At 47.3% G+C, this 21,396-nt stretch overlaps 1 protein-coding gene across 1 annotated transcript in view; it reads left to right on the top strand.

The window, feature by feature from the left end:
• The window catches only part of LOC146257180 (leucine-rich repeat and fibronectin type III domain-containing protein 1-like protein), a 54,132-nt gene extending 43,491 nt beyond the window's left edge, over positions 1-10,641 (top strand). The window contains exons 4-7 of the mRNA XM_084674709.1: positions 3,495-4,147; positions 6,536-6,657; positions 6,793-7,381; positions 10,280-10,641. Coding sequence (XP_084530835.1) covers positions 3,495-4,147; positions 6,536-6,603 — 721 coding nt within the window. The 3' untranslated portion in view covers positions 6,604-6,657; positions 6,793-7,381; positions 10,280-10,641. The remainder of the gene's footprint in view (positions 1-3,494; positions 4,148-6,535; positions 6,658-6,792; positions 7,382-10,279) is intronic.
• The last annotated feature ends 10,755 nt before the right edge of the window (positions 10,642-21,396 follow it).

Here is a 21,396-nt window from a genome sequence, read left to right as displayed (position 1 = left end):
GACAGAGGCAACACACACACACAGTATACATACCTCATACAGTTACACACACAGTATACACACCTCATACAGTTACACACACAGTATACACACCTCATACAGTTACACACACATTATACACACCTCATACAGTTACACACACAGTATACACACATCATACAGTTACACACACATTATACACACATCATACAGTTACACACACACATTATACACGCCTCATACAGTTACACACACAGTATACACACCTCATACAGTTACACACACATTATACACACATCATACAGTTACACACACACATTATACACACATCATACAGTTACACACACAGTATACACACATCATACATTACATTTGCACACAGACACACACACACGTACATGCATACATTACGGAACATACACATACTGACAGAAAGGCATGCACCCACACACATACACGAACATGTACATGCATACACACACATACACTCACACACAATCTCACACACAGTTATCCTCAAACTCCTAATCCACATTTTTCCATCATTCAGATGTTTACAATAAAACATACTCACAGTCTAATTTCTGTGCCCTAAATACGTAATACTGTCACAAAGAGAATCATTTCCTTTCAGCCGCCCGCGCTTCATTTCAGTGATTGGATTTAGCAGAGCTGAATCTGGCTTCAAGAATCACTTTCCCACTGCTGACACAATCTCACTGTCAGTCACTTTTACCTGGTGCCCATACCTCCTCACCTCACTTTACCATGTCTCTCTTCCCCTGTCTTCCTCCCTGTCGACCTACCTCTGTCTCCCCCTCTGTCTTCCTCCCCCTCTCTCCATCTCTTTGTAACGTGTACTCTTCTCTCTCCCATCCTTATCGCTCTGCTCCTCTCATCTGTCTGTATTTCCCTGTCTCTTGATTTAGCTTTCTCTACAGCCCCCCCCCCCCCCCCCCCCCCGGTCCTCTCTCTATCTTTCCTCTCCCCTTCTTCTGACAGCGTGGCCCTCTCGTGTCCCCGGTCTGCAGTAATAGGCTTGGAGCAGACACGAGATGAGGATGAAGTACTGGAGGAGATGAGGGCAGGGTAGATCAAGGTGCCTTTGCTGAGGGAAGTTCCACAGCTTTAATGAGAGAGTGTGGAGCAGCTAGGAGTGATTAGTCTTCACAGGCAAGCTTTCTTCTCTATCCTCCTCCAGCCAAAGGTGCACACACAGACAGTCACACAGACAGATAGACAGACAGACAGACAGACACATAGATAGACAGACAGACACACACAGACAGATAGACAGACAGACAGACAGACACACAGCCACAGATAGACAAACAGACAGACAGACAGACAGACAGACACACAGACAGATAGATAAAAGATCGATAGATAGATAGATAGATAGATAGATAGATAGATAGATAGATAGATAGATAGATAGATAGATAGATAGATAGATAGATAGATAGATAGATAGATAGATAGATAGACGGATGGAGGGACAGAAGTAACAAGTTCAAGAGAGATAGAAAGATTATACATTAAGATCATTAGATACAGACAGACAGTGATAGAGGTTTATTTTTGAACCTGTAATCTCTTTTAGAATCAAGGGGGGGAACAGGAAGCAGAAAGCTAGGGGTGACCAGGAATCAGTCTGACATCCAAGAGTGTATACAAAAGAAATGATGCTCCCATCCATCCCATCATCTGTTTATTTAATGGAAGTCAGCCGATGTAATCCCTGACCTTAATCCCTGTTGAGATTATAGTCTGCCATATATGCATTATATGTAAAGGAGGAAATGGGTTATTTCCAAGTGTCTGGTTGAATGATGAATGCCAGGCTTTGTCTATAAGAGCATTAGTACGCCTGTGGCCAAAACTAACACTATATATATGTATATGTGTGCGTGTGTGTGTAAGGGAGGATTACACCTCAGACATTTCCCAGTACTTAAAAACTTTGCGTGTGTGGGCTACAGCAGCCAATTGCTAACGCAAACTGAATTCGAGAGTTTCGAAGTCTGGAATATGTATGCCTCTAACTTTCAGGGTGTGTGTGAACTTAGATTTGCCAGAAGTGAAGTTTGAGCCCATCTAAGTTTATAATGAATATGGAGTTAATGATCCCCTGCCTGCTCCAGACTCCAGGGGAATCATCCCTACTGAGCTATGCTAATCTTCTGGTCCCCTCTGTTTCCCTGGGGAAGGGATAGCATGGCGCACAGCCCAGGTTTACAAGCTGGGCGAAGGGCCTAACCCGCCCATCCCATCAGCACTCTGTGTGTTCTCATTGTCCTTAAAATAATTGGCACATTTATACAAAATAAAAAAAAGGTATAATTTTCTGTAGTAGCAGTGTGACAGATAGAGCAATTTATTTGCTGTGTCCATAAATGCTGTGTTTGTCTATATGATTCATCTGGTCTTTAATGAGATAAGATGGACACTGTTTACCAAATATCTCCTACCTCGTAAGTCAGTCCCTTAAACTGTTGGCAGACTTTAAATGTCAGGTCTTGTTTGCCTGCTAATGAACTGTGAAATAGGAGAATGGGAGAATGCGTTCTGCCGTGTGAATTCAGACTTCTTGCGTTGAGAGACAGGGCTGACTGAATGAGCTTCTGGAAGACTCTGCCGGTATTTTAATGATGCTGGGCGGACAACCCAGGTTGGACATACCAGGGTCCTCAGGTTGTTAGCAGACTCTGAAGAACATTACCTTCTCTTCTACTTCCTGGAGAATATTATGGCTCCATCCAACATGATTATACTTACATTTAACATGACTGTGCTGGTTACATCCAACATGACTGCATTCTACATCCATCATGACTGTTCTCGACATCCAAAAGGACTGTAGTCTACATCCAACAGGACTGTAGTCTACATCCAACATGACTTCTGGTAGCATCCAACAGGACTGTGCTCTACATCCAACAGGACTGTTTTCTACATCCAACATGACTTCTGGTAGCATCCAACAGGACTGTGCTCTACATCCAACAGGACGGTTTTTTACATCCAACAGGACTATACTCTACATCCAACATGACTTCTGGTAGCATCCAACAGGACTGTACTCTACATCCAACATTACCTCTGGTAGCATCCAACAGGACTGTGCTCATTACATACAACCCAAAACCTGTCACTGGTGACGACAGTCTCAGTTTTTGCTTCTTTCAACCAGCTTACCAGTCCAGTTTGTGCTCGCTAGAATGGGAAAGTAAAATTGGCGCGATTTAGCAAAGTGCAGCCATGTCGAAAAATTACCAGACAAAATGAGCCCAATCTTGTCAAATCATTACACTTTAGCGCTGAAAGGGGTGATTTAGAGCAGAAATGACAAATAAGTGTGGAGGGAACTGTTAACTGAGCCACAGTCCAAATGTTACACTCAATGTTGCCAACGTCGTCTGAAACGTTTAGGAAAAATGTTATTTTAGTGCCAATAAAGTAACTTACTTTCTCTTTTGTTGGTTTGTTTATAAGTCATTCTTGTCTCTTCTCAGGATGATACCCTCCAGCAGTCAGGACTTCCTGGTTCGTGACCTGGTGTCGGGTCGGGAGTACGACCTGTGTGTGTTGGCGGTGTACGATGACGGCATGACGGCCCTCACCGCCACTCGCCAAGTGGGCTGCGTCCAGTTCACCACGGAGACCGAGTTCAGCCAATGCCAGTCGCTGCACAGCCACTTCCTGGGCGGCACCATGATCATCATCATCGGCGGCATCATCGTGGCGTCAGTCCTCGTCTTCATCATCATCCTCATGATCCGCTACAAGGTCTACAGCCAGCAGGGGGGTGACGTGGGCAAGGGAGGCGCCCTGGGCACAATGCGCACCCAGTCCAACGGAGGCCAGACCGGAGGCCAAGTGCCCCGTTCAGGGTCAAAGGTCACCGAGGGCCAGGAGGAGCCGGCCCACCCCTGTGGAGGGGTGGGGGCGGGGCTAAGTGGTGCAGCGGCACCAAGCCCCGCCCTCAGGGACACCATGGCGCTGGTGGAGGACTGTGAGAGAGGCCTGGGGAAGGAGCCGGCCGCCCAGACCGGGCCTCAGGACCTCATGTCCCCTTCCCAGAAACGACTCTCCAGGACGGCCATAGAGATGAAGAGGAGAGCCTCCCTCACAGCCAAAGACTCCAGCGGCCTGGACACACTGGGAAGTAAGTACAGAGAGAGAGACAGAGAGAGAGAATGACATAGATAGAGAGAGGGACAGAGAGAGAGAGAGAGAGAGAGAGAGAATGGAGAGATATAGAGATGGACAGAGAGAGAAATGAGGGGTGTAATGACGAAGAGGAATGACTAGGAAAACGAGGGATACAACGCAGGATAGATAGTCTGAAAGGTGTGAGGAGAGAGAGAAACTGAATGACCCAATTTTTCTTTTTTCTTTCACCATTAAAATGTCAGGCTGTCTCACTGTATTTTAGCCTTAGCTATCCCTGCCTGTGTCCTAGTTGTCCATGTGTGTGTGTCTCTGTGTGTGAGTAGCTGTGTGTATGGATCTTTGTGTGTAAGTGTGTGTGTCTGTGTGTATTTGCATGTGTCTGTGTGCGTGTGTGAGTGATCTGTTGCAGTGCACCCATTCATTTTGCCCAGTGAAGCAGATCTAAGTGTGTGTTAAGAGAGTGTGCGGAGCTTCTAAAGAGCTTCTAGTGCAGTGCATGGACGCAGAGGCACACTACAATCAGATAATTGCTGTTTCTGAGTGACTGGTCAGGGGTTTAGACCTGGCTCCTTTAAATCAGTAAATCAATACAGACAATGAGGCCCGGGTCACTAGGTCCGCCCACCACTCTCAATGCAGCCAATCAGCTGCAAGATTGATCCGGATGGGAATCAAGGTGAGCAGTCAAGCAAAGAGAGTGTCAGCCAACGAACATTTATCAATGAAAAAGTGGATGACTTTGTCTGGCCCTGGGCTCTGAGTAAGACCTAACCTGTCTGGGACTAAAGGATTGGGATAGCTAGACCTAAACCTAGTATGAACATAATTCTGGACCAGGTTCTGGACCAGGTTCTGGTTCTGACTGGACTTTACTGAGCTGAAGATGCCACAAGTCTGCTGACAGAACAGAAGCTCTAGCCACCGTCTCTTCCGCTGCAATGCAGGTACTAGATAATTGATTTCCAAATACTGTAACTGCTACACAAAATGATTACACAGTAAACAGGAGTAGTTGGTAGGCCGCTGTCATTGCTGTGTGATTAGTAGGCATAGACAGAGGCAGGGTGGAGGCAGAGACAGATGAGAGTCAGAGGTAGAGAAGTCAAAGGTGAGCAAGCCTCTACTCTGATATCTAGAACAACATCTAACAGAATTGGGGTCAAATCAATGTCAACTCCCCTATGAAAGGAACCAATGTAACAACAACAAAAAAAGATTCCATCCAATAAAAACACTGAAACATTTTTGAAATTAGTTCCCCAGTGGACCTTGAACTAATTTTAACACTTTTCCAACCCTGCAATTGTTACAGAGCATTTCAAAATCTTAGTCAAAGGAACAAAATTGGACTGTCGAGTCAAAAATCCTTTGCTGTAGACTGAATCTCCACTGACACAGGTTTTCAAACTGAAGGGTGTTCTGGGGAGCTGTTTCCTGTCAGACTGGAGACAGATAGAGTCCTTGTTTATCAGTGTTGTCCCGGGTGAGACACTGTTCTGCTGACACCACCATGCATCACGTTCCCCAGACCAGAGCCAGGCCCGCAATACCCATGTCCCTGAAACACAGAGAGGGAGGAGGAGGAGGAGGAGGGGACAGGACGCAAGCGGCTTGTCACTACCTCCCTTCACCTCATCCCTCATTCCTGTTTTCTCCTCTTTTTTGTTGATCTTTCTTTCTCTTTTCTCTTTTCTCTTTTCTCTTTTCTCTTTTCTCTTTTCTCTTTTCTCTTTTCTCTTTTCTCTTTTCTCCCTCCCTCCCTCTCTCTATCTCTCTCTCTCTCTCTCTCTCTCTCTCTCTCTCTCTCTCTCTCTCTCTCTCTCTCTCTCTCTCTCTCTCTCTCTCTCTCTCTCTCACACACACTTTGTCTCCTTGTTGTGTGTCACACAGTCTGTCTATCTAAATGTAACTGTTTGGGCCCGATCTTGCACCCAGCACAATTGACTTAGTCAACGACGCAAGTGTCATTCCTAGTTTGCACATCAAAATGATTTTGCGCTCCCGTGGGCGGTTCAGCGGAAAAGGAGGCGTGTTCTGGTGCAAACTTTGCCTGGTGCTACTTTGCAGTTTCAGAAAAACAATTCAGCCACTGACCAGGAAAAACGTGGTCTAAAGTCAATGGCGCGTTATTCAGATGCTATTTTAAGGGCCCAAGCTTGGTCCGTGCGCACTGCTGGTGAGGCCAGGGTTTTCCAGGGTTTTCCAGGGTTTTCTCTTCGAAGCTACATACGTTGTTTTGATTTATGGTGTGTTGCGTTTCTTCAATGATATGAAAATATGTTCATGAGAAATATCCATGTATGTGAACTTGATTTGTAATTTTTTTTGCAATTTCTTAGTCTGTTTGTCTGACTAGACCTCTGTCTGTCTGTCCCTCCAGATGTTCCGGTGGCATCAGCAGCAGAAGACCAGAAGCCTCAGAGAGACTGGAGCGACTTCAAGATATGACGCTTCTCTCTGCTACTCTGCCAGAGGCGCATCATGTCTAGCAGAGGAGAGATGGTGCGTCCTCACTCTACTATACGTTCCCTCCCTCCCCCCTTCTAGCTCTGTCTGGCAAAAGCAAGACTGTGGAAAAAAGACCTGAATATCAATGATTCTCCTAAAGTAACCCGAGCTCTCATCTTCACTCCCCAGATTGCTCCAGGATTCCAGAACTGGGGCGGAGCTGGAGATCGCATAGTAATAAACAGTATCAGATGACATCAGAACTTTTGGTGGACTATTTGCCAACACCCCCCCCTCCCACCACCTCTTTTCAATTGTCATCTGTTCTTCACCCTTCTAGAACTCTTCAACTCTTTTTGCAAGTCTCTAACTGCCCATTCTCTCCTGCACTCGTTTGGCTGGCCTATCATCCATGGATTCTAGAACTTTCCTGACTTTAGAATGCCAGTGTTCCAGGACCATGCAGGTACCTTGCTGAGCACTCATTTTACTACACCTGGACCAGGAGACAGGGAACAGCTCGTCTGTCCACAGACTATAACAGACTGTCATTACCACAGCAACATGGCACCTGGAAAAACTATACACAACAATAATGTGCCTGGATAGAGATCATTGTTTCTGGTTGGATTATACCTGATTCCACCTGCCTCTTCCTGGACCTGGTTCTGGTTCTAGACCCTGTTCTGGATGTGTACCTGGTTTTGGTTCTAGTGGTTCTGGATCTATATCTGGACCTGATTAGAAGAGATGCCCAGCCTGTATGATCTCCAGGAAGGTGAGTCCCTGAGCTCAGACAATTACAAGAAGAGACCCATTCTCTTACTTTCTTACTTGACAGATTGACAGCTAAAATAACTAGTATAGTGGGCTATCACAGAGTGAACAAGATGAGTTTGAGAAGTGCAGGTGTTTGGTGACTTTGGTAGTTTGCTGCCTCTCAGTCTTCAGTTTTTCTGACCCGGGAAGACCCACAAAATAACAGTTTCATAGCAGCTCACATTTGCAATGGGCTACAGCTGCATAAAACTGGCTTGTTTTTCATCCTAGCATTTGAGCTCTGAAGGCTTATTTTGTGTCCTAACCCCTTGCTGTGCAGACGTAGCCCAGCCCAAGCCGTCAAACGGAAGGCTCTAGAAAATGTCGGACAAGGCAATTCGGCCTATCTGATCTGGCATTTTGGTGTGATTACAAGGTGATTTGTCCTATCGGGATGAGGTGGGGTACAGTGACGGGTGTGCTGTAGCATATCGCCTCTCAGAGACAAAGCAAGGCAGGCATGAATAATGGATAAGTGATGCTATTTCTGCCTCAGACGTAAACTGTGGTGCAGATCCTGTGCAAAGCCTCTGCTGGCTCTCATGTTAGAGCAGAGTACCGTGAACAGCAGGACAGGTTTACACACACACACACACAAAGTACCAAGGAGGGGGACTGTCCCTACATGCGCATGCACTTACACATACACTCACGCTATGGAGCAAGGACCCTGTCCCTACAGTACACACACACACACATACAAACAAATATACCTACACAACAGAGTTACTGCCTAAACATACACACACAGATTTTGTAACGCTGGACCTGCCCTTGCACACACAAACACACACACACATACACACACGCACACACACGCACATACACGCACACACACACATACAAACAAATATACCTATACAACAGAGTTATTGCCTAAACATACACACACAGAGTTTGTAACGCTGAACCTGCCCTTGCACACACACTCACGCACATACACACACACATACACACACGCACACACACGCACACACACATAAAACATATAAACAAATATACCTACACAACAGAGTTACTGCCTAAACATACACACACAGAGTTTGTAGCGCTGAACCTGCCCTTACACACACACACACACACACACACATACACACACGCATGGATGTACATACACAGTTGAAGTAAACAAACCAACCATTAGTAGATAAGCTATAGAACTGATTTTGTCTGTTTAATTTGTGTAATGCAAGTGAAGGTTTTTTTGTATTATTTTGTGGAGACGTGGTTTAGGACTGTGCAATCAAACTTATATTGTTCACAGAGCACACAGGAGCACACATACACAAAACACACACACACACACACACACACACAGCTGTAAGACTACTGATGGCCTAGGTGTGTTTGTATGTCTGTGTGTGTGCGTGCGGCTCTGCGCTTGTGTGTACATATATGGGTGTGTATATGTGTATGTGTAGATATATGTGTATATCTACACATACACATATAATGTAGATATATGTGTATATCTACATTCGTGGGTGTGTGTATGTGTATACCACGCAGCAGGGATCAAGCCCAGACTTCCTGCTCTGCTCCATGAGAGGGTGTTTGCATCGTTATCTTGTTCATCTAAGACCCAGTTCAAACACGCCGTGGGATCAACAGGGGTTAGTCTCTTAAAACAACGTCCCCCCTCACTAAAGTGTTAATCTCTACTTTCCTCATTTACCTAATCTGGCCTCTTCATTTAACTAACGAGAGTTTGATCATCACAGCATGAAGACCCATGAGCTTTCTGGCTACTTGAGTTTTTCTCCTTTTGTGTGTATATGTGTGTGCATGCATGTATGTGTGTGTATATAGTGTGTGTGTGTGTGTGTGTGCAGGTGTGTGTGTGCTCTTCCCCCTGTGTATTCTCCCCCAGTAGTGCCAGCCCTGGCGCCAACAGCAGAATTAGCCCACATGCTAATGCTAGTGCTGAAGCAGAGCTATAAACCACCAGAACATCACTAACTAGCCTGAGACCCAGGGAAATGTCACATGCAGGGATAAGCTTTCTTTACAACTTCAGCACAGTGTGTGTGTGTGTGTGTGTGTGTGTGTGTGTGTGTATGTGTGTGTGTGTGTGTGTGTATGCCATATGTGTGTGTGTGTGCACGTTTAGACAGAATGTGTAGGTGTGTGTGTGCAGGAATAGTTTGTGTGTGTTTATGCAGTATGTTTATGAGTGTTTGTGTAGGCCCTACAGAATGTGTGTGTGTGTGAGTGTGTATACAAATCATGTGTTTTAGCCTAATAGCTCTGCCCAGGCCCTGGGGCTGTGCTGTAGCTATATGGAGTCTAAACGCTGGCTCATTGTGCTTCACACCATGCTTCTGTTCCTGTCGATCACCAAGCCCAGACACACAGGACATCTCCATGTTTCTCTGGAGCCACAATGGAGCAGATTTAGCAGCACAGCGTGCTGAAGAATGCTGTTCTGTTGGTGTGTGTATTTGTGTGAGAGCATGTTTGTGTGTGTCTGTGTGAGAGAGAACACTGTCGAATGGAGAGCGGCTATAGAAAGTATTGAAAGGGCTCCTGCTTTCTAGATTGTTCTCTGGCTTTGCTGTAACACGATGGTCAATAACAGCTTTAGTTTGGTAATCAATCAAGACTTTACTTATTGCCAGGCAAAGTGGCAGATAGGGGGGGTGGGGGTGGCTATGGTTCTCTGAGCAAGGTCTACCCACAGCACAGAGAGCTGATTCATAGCTGTGACAGACTGGCTCTGCCACAGCTTTAACTGAATTGTTCTTACATGTTAACTATAAACTTCCTGAATCGTGACAAGAGTTTGTCTAGATTGGTTTGAGTGTTTGATTGTTTTCTCTCTCTTTCCCTAATGTCTGTCTCTCTCTTCTTTCCGCAGGTCTGTCCGGACTCTGGGACACACCGCTACAAAGTGACCAGGAGCCACAACCAAGCATGTGTGTGCCTCCATAATCATCCTCTTCCTACTGCTCCTCCTCTTCATCCCCTGTGCAGCGTGGCCTGACACAGACAGTTGTTATCCGAAGAGCCTGACTGAAGCACAGACATACGCACCCTGAGAGAACCCACACACACAGACCTGAACGACCAGAAGAGTCAGAAGGATGGACAGACTTGTCCGGAACCTTCCACTGGATTCATCCTCCTCAGTGTTTCACTCACGTATTGTTTTGGCTTTATCTTTTGTATCTGTACATAATGCAATTTAAAAAATCTTATAGTTTTGTACATGTAATTTTTATGGTGTGTGAACATTTTCTAGTAAAAAAAAAAAGAAAAAACAAATATGTGGAGTTCTTTGTGTCAGATTACTTCCTGTACTCTCTCCCTCTCTCTCTCTCTCTCTCTCTCTCTCTCTCTCTCTCTCTCTCTCTCTCTCTCTCTCTCTCTCTCTCTCTCTCTCTCTCTCTCTCTCTCTCTCTCTCTCTCTCTCTCTCTGTCTATCTCTCTCTCCCTCTGTTTATCTCATTTCTCACTCTTCCATTGTTTGTAGTTGTGCTAAATCATCATATTACTTTAATTGCATGGCTCATAAAGCAGAACACCAGCAGCATTTCCTGGTAGCAGGACATTGATCCGTCACACCTACAGTAAATCTCTGAGGTGTAGTGAATGTATTTGACCATCGGGGGAGCTGCTCCAAGTCTGAAATTTAACCACAAATTTGCTGACATGAAGGAATACAAACAGACAGGAATCACAACTGCAGTGTTGTCTACTGTCGACGGCCTGTTCTTTTTTTATCTTCGTCACTCAACACGTTCCAGCTGGAGATGTGTCTACAGGAAGTTATATTGGTCCACAGAGACCTGTGTCGGCTGATTATTGATGTTACATGGTACTAATGTACCACGCCTGACTGATTCTGACAAACACTGACTGAACTTATGGCAACAAATCTCACTTGTGAGATCCTTGTGTTGGGGTTTTTACACATTCTTCACGTTTTCTGTCTGCTTCCTCTCTGCTCACTCTCCCCTCCTCTCCTCTCCCCTTTCCCTTCCTTTCCTCTCCAATCCCCTCCTCCCCTCTATTCTCTCCCCTCTCCTGCATCCTCCCCTCTCCCCTCCTCTATCCCTCCTTTCCTTCCTCTCTTCTCTGTTGATTTTTCAGAATGTATTGGACCTTGAACGACTGTCTCCAGCCTGGACTGATTCACATAAAACAAACTGTGGTAGATACAAAGCCATCTTCTCCAGGCCACAGCCCTAACCTTGGACTCGCTCGGTATCTGTTCCACTGCCTCTCTCTGCTTTAGCTGTGTCCTTCCCTCTTGATGAGTTCTGAAGAAGAAAGAAAAGCAAATTAAATGTTCAAGGATGTTACACACTGTTATGCGAGTTTGAAGTTGGAGAGAGATGTAGGCAAGAGAGAGGTGAAGTGAGGGGAGGGAGGGAGAGGGATGGGCGGGTAAAGGGAGAGAGGAGGGAGGGAGGAAGGAAGGAAGGAGAGATGGAGAGTGGTGATGGCAGAGAGCTGTGAGGAGGAGATATAGGAGGTAAAGGAAGAGTGGAGGGAGACCTTGTAAGTGAAGGAAGAGGGATCAGGATAACAAGGCAAAGGAGCAAATAAAGGCTGGGGCACGAAAGGAGGAGGGAGAATGGAGGGAGAGGAAGAGAAGAGGGAATGAAAGATGGTGGGTGGTCGTCTCACTTTGTCCCATCGCTCTAATGCTGGTGTCGCTCCATACTTTGGAGATACAGCCAATGACAGTTAATGACCGTCAAAGTCAACACTCCATCCATGCCTGAGCCTGTGACATCAGAGAGCTCTGCTTGGGGACAGGGCCGGAGCTGGGGCAGGGGATGAAGGGATGGAGGGAGGAGAGGATGAAGGGAAAGGGAGGAAGAGAGATAAGCCCCTTTAGGGACAGTTTTGAAGGAGGCAGTGTTTGATCTTCGTCTCCGGAACCTGTCCCAATCACCTTCCCTCGTGGCTGGAATACACACACACAAATACACTCTTCCTCTCTGGAGAGTGTCCCTCTCCTTTCTCTCTCTCAAGGTAGGGGGATGCAGGGGTGCACTGGCGTGGGCCACATGCAGGTGAGTACACCCACAGGGGACAGTGGTTATCGTGGAAACCTTGAGTTCACCTGCAGGGGTCAGGGGCTCTGGTCTAGCAGGTCACTACTGCATCTGGGGACAGCACACACACACACATGCATTCTCACCTCTCTCTCACACACCCACACACCCTCTCTCTCTCTTTCCACACTCTGGCAGTGTCCCTTCTGGGCTCATGTTGGTCCTTGTGCTCTCTCTGTCTCACACACACACACACAAACACACACTCACCTTCTATTTCTCTCTCACACTATACACACCCTCACATATTTTTCTCTCTGTCACACACACACAGGTACACCCACAGAAATATAGCTTTTAAAACAAAAGATGGGTAAAGCAGAGCCCAAAAACCTTCAGGCTGGTTGCCATGCCTACAGGCTGAACTGAGGCACTGTGTCACTTCCCTGTGGCCCTCGGTTACTATAGCTACGCCTCCAACTCCACCTAGCACCACCTAAACACCACTTACAGTGAATAACACATCAAACAAAAGAACACAATTTGAAACCCATAGTAGAACAGGGATTTTCCAGCTCAGGTATAGAGAAGCATAGTGTCTGCATGGTTCTGTCTGACTTCTGGGATTTGACCTTGGGTCGGCTGCATTGTGGGTAGGAAGGTCACCTTTGATATCAGTAAAGCAGGTGTGACACCCTGGCGGCGGTTTGTTTGTTTCTGTCTCCTGGTAGTGGGTGTGGCCTGGTCTCTGGTTCCCAATTACCCACACACACTGCCTCAGTCTCCACACCTGTCTCCCATCAACTCATCAGCCCTACAGTATATCAACCCTGGTTTTCGAGTCTATCATCGCTGGATTATAGTTTTGTCTACGTTGGTAGTCATGCTCTCAGTTACCTACTGAATATAGTCAAGTAGAAGTGCTTTTTGTGACATCATCATTTGTTTACTAACTTTGTTTTTTTGCCTGTGCCTCCAGGATCACCAGGCTACCCTTCCACCCTGCCAAACCCCTGATCACCCTACCCTGTCACCCTTCCAAACCCCTGATCACCCTACCCTTCCACCCTGCCAAACCCCTGATCAGCCTACCCTGCCACCCTGCCAAACCCCTGATCACCCTACCCTTCCACCCTGCCAAACCCCTGATCACCCTACCCTTCCACCATGCCAAACCCCTGATCACCCTACCCTTCCACCCTGCCAAACCCCTGATCACCCTACCCTTCCACCCTGCCAAACCCCTGATCACCCTACCCTTCCACCCTGCCAAACCCCTGCACAGCCTACCCTGCCTGTTCCGTCTGTTTGTCATTGCATTCCACTCTGCAATAACACAGGTTTTAACCCCTTTCTGGACCATACCTCATCGTTTTTCGGTCTGTGTTGTGCTCTTGGGTCCACCACCACCACCCCGTAACATGGGATGTGTAAATACTTTGTTGGTTCAGTTTTACAGTTGACACGTAATGAGAGACATATACCCCTGTGGGCTCATTCTGATTCACAAACTTAGAGCGCGAGTCAAAAAAGACGAACGTCAAAGAGGGTATTGTTCTCCTTAGTCCTGAAGCATTTATCAAGTGTTGTTTTGTACATTGTGTGTCAACGTCTCGTACCCAAAAATGCTGCGCATGTACCGAAATGTGCTCAGATTTTCCTTTGATCATATTTCAAGGTTCAGCTGGGAATGGGCTGACTGATTAAAATGGAGAAATGGTTGGGGGTTTGTAGGGTTTTTTTTTCACGCAGAATTTGCTTTTAATCATGAAAGCTGCCACAGATGGTTAGCCTGCTGTTTTCCTGCCATCATTAGGTTAGAAATGGAACCTGTCAACAGAGAAGGAGGAGTTTGTTAGCACACGCCTTGTGGGTGGGGGTGGGGGGGGGGTCTGGGTTAGCTGTTTAAAAGGCTACAGAGGTCTTGTCTGTAATGGGAGACCCACACACAGGACCCAGGTGTTGACACATTGCAGTGTCTTGTCTCTTAACAGACATAGTGTTGACAGGAGGGGCTTTGGAACTGCGATGAGGGCAGGCAAGATCAGACCACACCTGGGCGTACCAGACCACACTAAATCTAACCTAACCAGGCCAGACCAGACCAGATCAGGTCATTCCAGACCACATTCAATCAACCCAAACCAAGTCAGGCCAGGCCAAGCCCAATAAGACCAGACCATGCCAGACTATGCCAGACCACACCAGGCCAGGCCCAATAAGACCAGACCAGAAAAGGCCCAATAAGACCAGACCATGCCAGACCAGTCCAGAGCATGCCAGACCAGACCAGGCCAGGCCCAATAAGAGCAGGCCAACCCAGGCCATGTGAAACATTGCAGCTTCATCAACACAGCCATCTGCAGAGGAGCTGATAAGACTGTGCTGTTCTCAGGACAGTTCTGGCCACCGGCCCATATCTCAATCAGCCCTCCTCTTCCCTTCCCCTCTTCTTCCCCCTCTCGCACGGCTCTCCCACTCTGTCACGGCTGTCCCTGTGTTAATCCCCTCTTCCTCACAGATCAGCCAGACGATAGGCACACACACCCTCCGGTCGCTCTCCACACAACTCCAGCCATTCTCCTCAGTTCTTTATCTCTGATTGGAAAACATATATATGAGGATCTTCCTTTCTTGATCTAGGGGTTTCCTTTGATGTGTGAAAGTTTAATCTCCCTCAATCTTCATCTAATAAAAAAGGATATTACAATCATAACGATATAAACATTTGAGGAGGCCATCCCTGACCTCAGAAAAATGTTTGTTCTGGATTGTTCTTCAGTGCCTCAGCACTTCGTGTTCATAACTACATTAGAAACACTCACACTGCTTGACTGAAACATGTCTTGTCTATGTTTTGTAATACAATACCAATATATTCCATTTATTTTTCAGTAATAGAATACTAATGATCTTTTCAGACCCGTATTTCCAAAGTAATGTACAAGGGGAGATTGAAACTTGTGACGTTTTGTTCCGCAGTCAAGTGCTGTACCCCTGATCTTCACACATTGTCTAAAAATTGCAATATAACTACAATATATCTCAGGGTGAAGCTCTACAGCGGCTGTGTCCAGCCAGCTTGGTGAATCACCAGGCCTGCTCCAGGAAGATTTGTACCCCTTCTCCAGAGGCCCTGGGTAGATAATGATGATATATAAACAGCTCAGGGACAATACACTGGTGGAGGAGAGCTTTAGAGAGAACAAGCATTGATTTTTACGTCCTGGCAGAAGAGATGAACCAGGATGGAGTCGATGAGAGTGCAGACGACTGTCAGAAGACACAGGATGCCTGGAACCTGGGGAGAAGATGCCAGGGGAGAGGGGAGAGAAAGTGGAATAAAAGAGGGATGAATAGGGAGTCGATAAAGTCATGGAGCCTGCTAGGTGATTCATGTTTTTGATCATTTATTCACATCAATAGTAGTAGTTGTTGTTGATGTTGTTGCTATCGATAAATTAATATGTGTCTTTGTGTTACAGTGGGACTGGTATACTTTTCACTGTGTGTCTGTGCTCCCAGAACACCTGGTGTGTCCATCTGGCAGATTGACGGACGGGGGAAGAGCTTCACGTGGTGTCTCCAGAGGCTACCTGTCAATCAACTGTATCCTGGGATACCCACAATGCACTTGACCTTGTCTGTCTCAGGATTGAACTGGAGAAGAGAGAAGAGAGGGGAGTGGATGGCAATGTGGATCGTAGATGTTTAAACCATTATTAAAGACCGTAGTATAACTCTTTATTATACACTACAAGCCTCTTCCAGGTAACACAGGGATGATGATGATAATGATTTGTAACAGCATGTACTAGCGTCCGAGAGAGAGAGAGAGAGAGAGAGAGAGAGAGAGAGAGAGAGAGGGCGATGGAGGTAGAGAGAGATACAGAGAGTACTGTGGTTCCAGGGTGATCGAGAGAGGTAGAGAGAGTGATAGAGAGAGATGCCAGAGAGACACCCTCCCTGTTTCCATCTGACATGGAGACTGTGTGAGAGCAGGGTGCTGTCGCCAGACTGCCACCAGAAAATCCTTGAAGGTGGGCGTGGCCTCCTGCATCCATCAGCATGCCCCCCCACAGCACAGTGATGGGGAGTTATGAACGGAGGGGAGGGAGGGGGAGGCGCAGGAGAGAAGGTGCTGTGTTCACAGAATGACACTGAAGTGGGCGGAGAGAGGGGAGAGAGATACACACACACACACACACACACTCAGCTCTCCCTCCAGGGGCAGGACAGGTACTAGAGAAGGCAGTTCCCTTCCAGCTGGGCCCCACTCTATAATGACCCAGAATGCATCAGTCACAGCCGACTTCCTGGGACTCTAAATTACAGGAAATGGATCAGAGCAAGCACCAACGTTAGCCTCCCCAGATACAAACTACGGCTCTCCTGAATGCTCTCCTCCTCCTCCTGGTCCCTTCATCTGTAGACACCTCCTCCTTCCCCTGCTCCCTCCATATCTCCATTGTTCCTGCTCATCCCTACATTAGTATGTATTCATTTTGCTGCTCCCCATGTTGGTGTCCCCGCTGGGTCCTCCACTCCTCCCTCCTGCTCCCTCCATCTCTGTGGCTCTGTTCACCTCCTCCTGCTCGCTCTGTTCATGTTCCAGCTTCTTCCCTGTGCTCGCCCTGCAGGCCAGCAGCCCGGGCAGGGAGGTGGGGGAGCAGACAGGACTGTACACTGTACAGTAGCTGTGGATCAGTTACGTATAATCGCCTTTTTGGTAGCACCGTACTGTGTAATGTTGTTGTTGAACAATATGTTATTGTTGCACTGTAGTTGAGCAATTGTTGTTCAACGGGCCTGGTAGCTGAGATGTGGTTGCTTACACTGTGCCTGCTAGCTGAGATGTGGTAAATACAGACTGCTCCTGGACTGTTCCCACCAAAACACTGTAGTACCATGTATTTGATCTGAACAGATCAAATGTATGTCACATTTGATAAAACTGTATCAAATGATAGTATTACATATAATCCGTACCTGGGAGTTCTAGCTGGATGATTTCAACTGCAGCAACAGAAGAGCACAGACCATGGTCATGAGCACAAGGCAATTACGAGTGTTGGGTCATATGGCAAAATGTTATATTCATTTCCTCAATTATTACTCAACACAAACTGACACGAGATAAAGTGCATGAAGTGGTTCTCACAATCTCAGATCCTTTTTGCCTCATCTCTCTCCCTATCTCTCTGTCTCTCTCCCTATCTTTCTCTATCTCTCTCCCTCTCTATCTCCCTATCTCTCTCTCTATCTCCCTATCTCTCTCTATCTATCTCCCTATCACTCTCTATTTCTCTATCTCTCTCCCTATCTTTCTATTGCTCTCTCTCCCCTATGTCTCTCCCTATCTCTCTCTATCTCTCTCCCTATATCTCTCTCCCTATCTCTCTATCTCTCTCCCTATATCTTTCTCACTATCTCTCTCTCCCTATCTCTCTTTCTATTTCTCTCCCTATCACTCTCTCCTGTCCCTTTATCCCTCTCTTTTCTGTCCCTGACTCTCTCTACTTCTCTTTCTCTGCCCCCTCCCCCACTCTCCTTCTGTCTCTCCCCCTATTCCTCTCTCTCTCTCTCTCTCTCTCTCTCTCTCTCTCTCTCTCTCTCTCTCTGTCTCTCTCTCTCTCTCTCTCTCTCTCTCTCTCTCTCTCTCTCTCTCTCTCTCTCTCTCCAGCTCCTTCTCTCCCTGTCTCTTTCTCTCTTCCCCTCATCTCCCATTTCCTGTCCTCCAGACAAAGAGAAGGATGTCCTTCCCTGCATCCCTCCTGAACAGGTCTTGTTGATTCTTGAGGAGTCAGTTGAAAGTCGTTTGTCATCCGCCGCCAATTTGTATCAAAGTGTCTCTTAATCCCATTATTTGCTTATATCTGTGTTGTGCGGCCAGATTAATGTCTACAGTAAATGGGATCAGGGAGGATTTGCGTTCCTTCTTTGAGTCTTGTCTCTTTTTTTCTGTGCACCTGTGGTGTCCTCTTTTCTCCCCCACCCGGGCCTGGAGGTCTGTGTCTGGAGGCCTGTGTCTGGAGGCCTGTGTCTGGAGGCCTGTGTCTGGAGGCCTGTGTCTGGAGGTCTGTGTCTGGAGGCCTGTGTCTGGAGGTCTGTGTCTGGAGGCCTGTGTCTGGAGGCCTGTGTCTGGAGGCCTGTGTCTGGAGGTCTGTGTCTGGAGGTCTGTGTCTGGAGTTCTGGAGGTCTGTGTCTGGAGGCCTGTGTCTGGAGGTCTGTGTCTGGAGTTCTGGAGGCCTGTGTCTGTGGTCCTGTGTGTGGGTCTGGCGATGTCATGCTGCCAGGGACAGCCCTGTGGGATTCAGAAAGGGGAGCTCTAAGAGGGGTAGAGGTGACTGTTTGGGACAATGCAATACAGCCTGAGTCCTTGAGTGTCTCACCTTGTCCAAAAAGTAGACTTAAACAAAAGGTTTTGCAACTTGAGCATGTGCAGGTGTGTGTGTGTGTGTTGGTTTAAGTCACTTTGTGTGTGTGTGTGTGTGTGTGCATGCTAGTATGAGTCAGTTAGTGTGTGTGTGTGTGTGTGTGTATGTGTGTGTATGTGTTTGTGTACACCAGGCAAAAGACAGCCCCATAATCAACCCAACAGGCGTGAAATGAGTGCTGGGGTGTTGAACTCTCTGTCAATAACCCCCATTTGATTATTCCATTTGCTGCTGGAAGCCAGCGAAATCATTTGCGATGCAGGCTTTTCTAGAGATCATGCGTTGCTAATTGCATCTTCAGGGTTGTCACGACAACTGAATGAAGACGTTTGGAAGGCAGGCTCGGGTAGATACAATACTCGATTTCCTGTCCAGACAGGATGTCACTGCGACAACGGCTACATGTCCCTCTGCTGGTTCTTCGAGTGCCGCTGGTTTGGAGAGCGTTTGGGAGGGTTCTCGTCCCGGTGTCCTAGTTGCCAAGTCGTGTGACACAAAGCTCTGCTGACACATCTAGAAACATATTGAGTCCCTATTGACAAACGCTGACAGACACCATGCGTTCAAATGTCAGGAAGAAGTAAGTTAGGGTTCTTTTTCCCTCGACAGGCCTTCTAATCATTGCACCGTGCAGCCCAAGTTGGATCAGATGCACTCCAGACTCCGACAGAAGCATCTCTCAGGTCCTGCTCTCCTGGTTAGTGAGTCGTCATGCTGGGTCTCTATCTAGACCCTGGTTCTCCTCCACTTCCTCTCCCTTCCGTGACGAAAGCTGTCGGGCCCAAACAGGATTTCTAGAAGTGATGGTCACGGCACAATTGGAAAGTCCAAGATAATGGAAAATTGATTTTTTTTAGAGGGAGAGACAATCCTTGTTTGTTCGTGTCAGTGTCGTCCTTGTACAATACAGATTACTGCAAGCTTAGACAAATGTCTCTCTCTTTGCAGTGTTGCCGGGGCTTACAAAGAGGCTGTTGCCAGGACAGCCAGGACGTTTAGAGAGAGCTACAGAGAGAAAGAGATGGAGAGGAAAAGCAAGAGGGAGAGAGAGCCAGGGGTAAAGGGAGAAAGGGACAGAGAGAGAGACAGAAACATTTAATAAAACAAAAGAGAGAGAGAGAGAGAGAGAGAGAGAGAGAGAGAGAGAGAGAGAGAGAGAGAGAGAGAGAGAGAGAGAGAGAGAGAGAGAGAGAGAGAGAGAGAGAGAGAGAGAGAGAGAGAGAGAGAGAGAGAGAGAGAGAGAGAGAGAGAGAGAGAGGGAGATAAGGGGTGGGCATCAGAGGGTGCGAAAGACAGAGAACCAGAGTGGGAGTGAGAGAGAATAGCATCATGTCACCACTGGCCAAGGCTCTTTGTGATTTAATTCCTTATTTTCTGGTTTTCTCCATAAATGTCTCTGATAGGTCCACACAGAGCTAGATCATTCGAGATGGGATCCACAACCATCTACTTGGCTTCAAGTGCATGTTTGACAACGTTATGCTTGAGTTTGTGCGTGTATGTGTGCATCTGTGTGTGTGCTGGCATGTGTACGGCGTGTGTCAGCACATGCGTGTGGAGGTTCAGCCCCATATCCACCAACGATGCCATTAACCAACAGCCACTCTTGTCTTTTGTAATCCTGAGGTCAGCAACAATTATGTGGAGGTAATATGAGACATAATAGATCCCTGGGAAGAAGACGGGCTCTGTATATGCCTTCAGGACACAGAGCTGCACCACAGACTGCATTAACTCTGCTAATGGGGAACATAGAGGGATGTAACCAGACTAATATTAAGGAGAGGGAACAGCGCTCTCTAAACCTGGAGCACCGCGCCCCTGCGCTACGGCTTATGATAATTTCTTGCTGAAGAGAGTTTCCGCGGAATCTAATACTAAGCCACAAGAAATAGTATTGCTGCACGCTCATCATTTTTAACGATGTAAATACCCCCTCAACACAGAGGTAAGGAGAGAAACATTATGGGGTGTAGAGAGGGGATGGAGGGAGGAAGGGAGGCAGGAGAAACGGGGATTGGGAGAGGGGGAAGAGACAGAGATGGAGTGTGGTGGGAGAGGTACAGAGGGAGGAAAGGAGGAGAGCATAGATGGATAGATGTATTATTTCAGGGCTCAGAATAGGCTCTCCTCACTGCTCATTCACTTGCATTATCTACCAGATTACACATGCTGTGGGTCTGAGGTACAGTATGCATCATTTACCATGCATGGGGCTTCCTGGAACAAGTCTGTCTCCCCTCCTCTCTTTTCCCCTCCTCTCCACTCCTTTCCTTTCCTTTCCTCTCCTCTCCTCTCCTCTCCTCTCCTCTCCTCTCCTCTCCTCTCCTCTCCTCTCCTCTCCTCTCCTCTCCTCTCCTCTCCTCTCCTCTCCTCTCCTCTCCTCTCCTCTCCTCTCCTCTCCTCTCCCCTCCCCTCCCCTCCCCTCCCCTCCCCTCCCCTCCCCTCCCCTCCCCTCCCCTCCCCTCCCCTCCCCTCCCCTCCCCTCCCTTCCCTTCCCTTCCCCTCTCCTTCTTTCCATTCCTTTCCTC

This window comes from Hypomesus nipponensis, chromosome 15 (genome assembly GCF_054491055.1).
Source record: "Hypomesus nipponensis isolate SF chromosome 15, ASM5449105v1, whole genome shotgun sequence".
NCBI classification, from domain to species: Eukaryota; Metazoa; Chordata; class Actinopteri; order Osmeriformes; family Osmeridae; genus Hypomesus; species Hypomesus nipponensis.
Note: the sequence above shows the minus strand (reverse complement) of the source record. Positions and strands in the feature narration are given on the sequence as shown.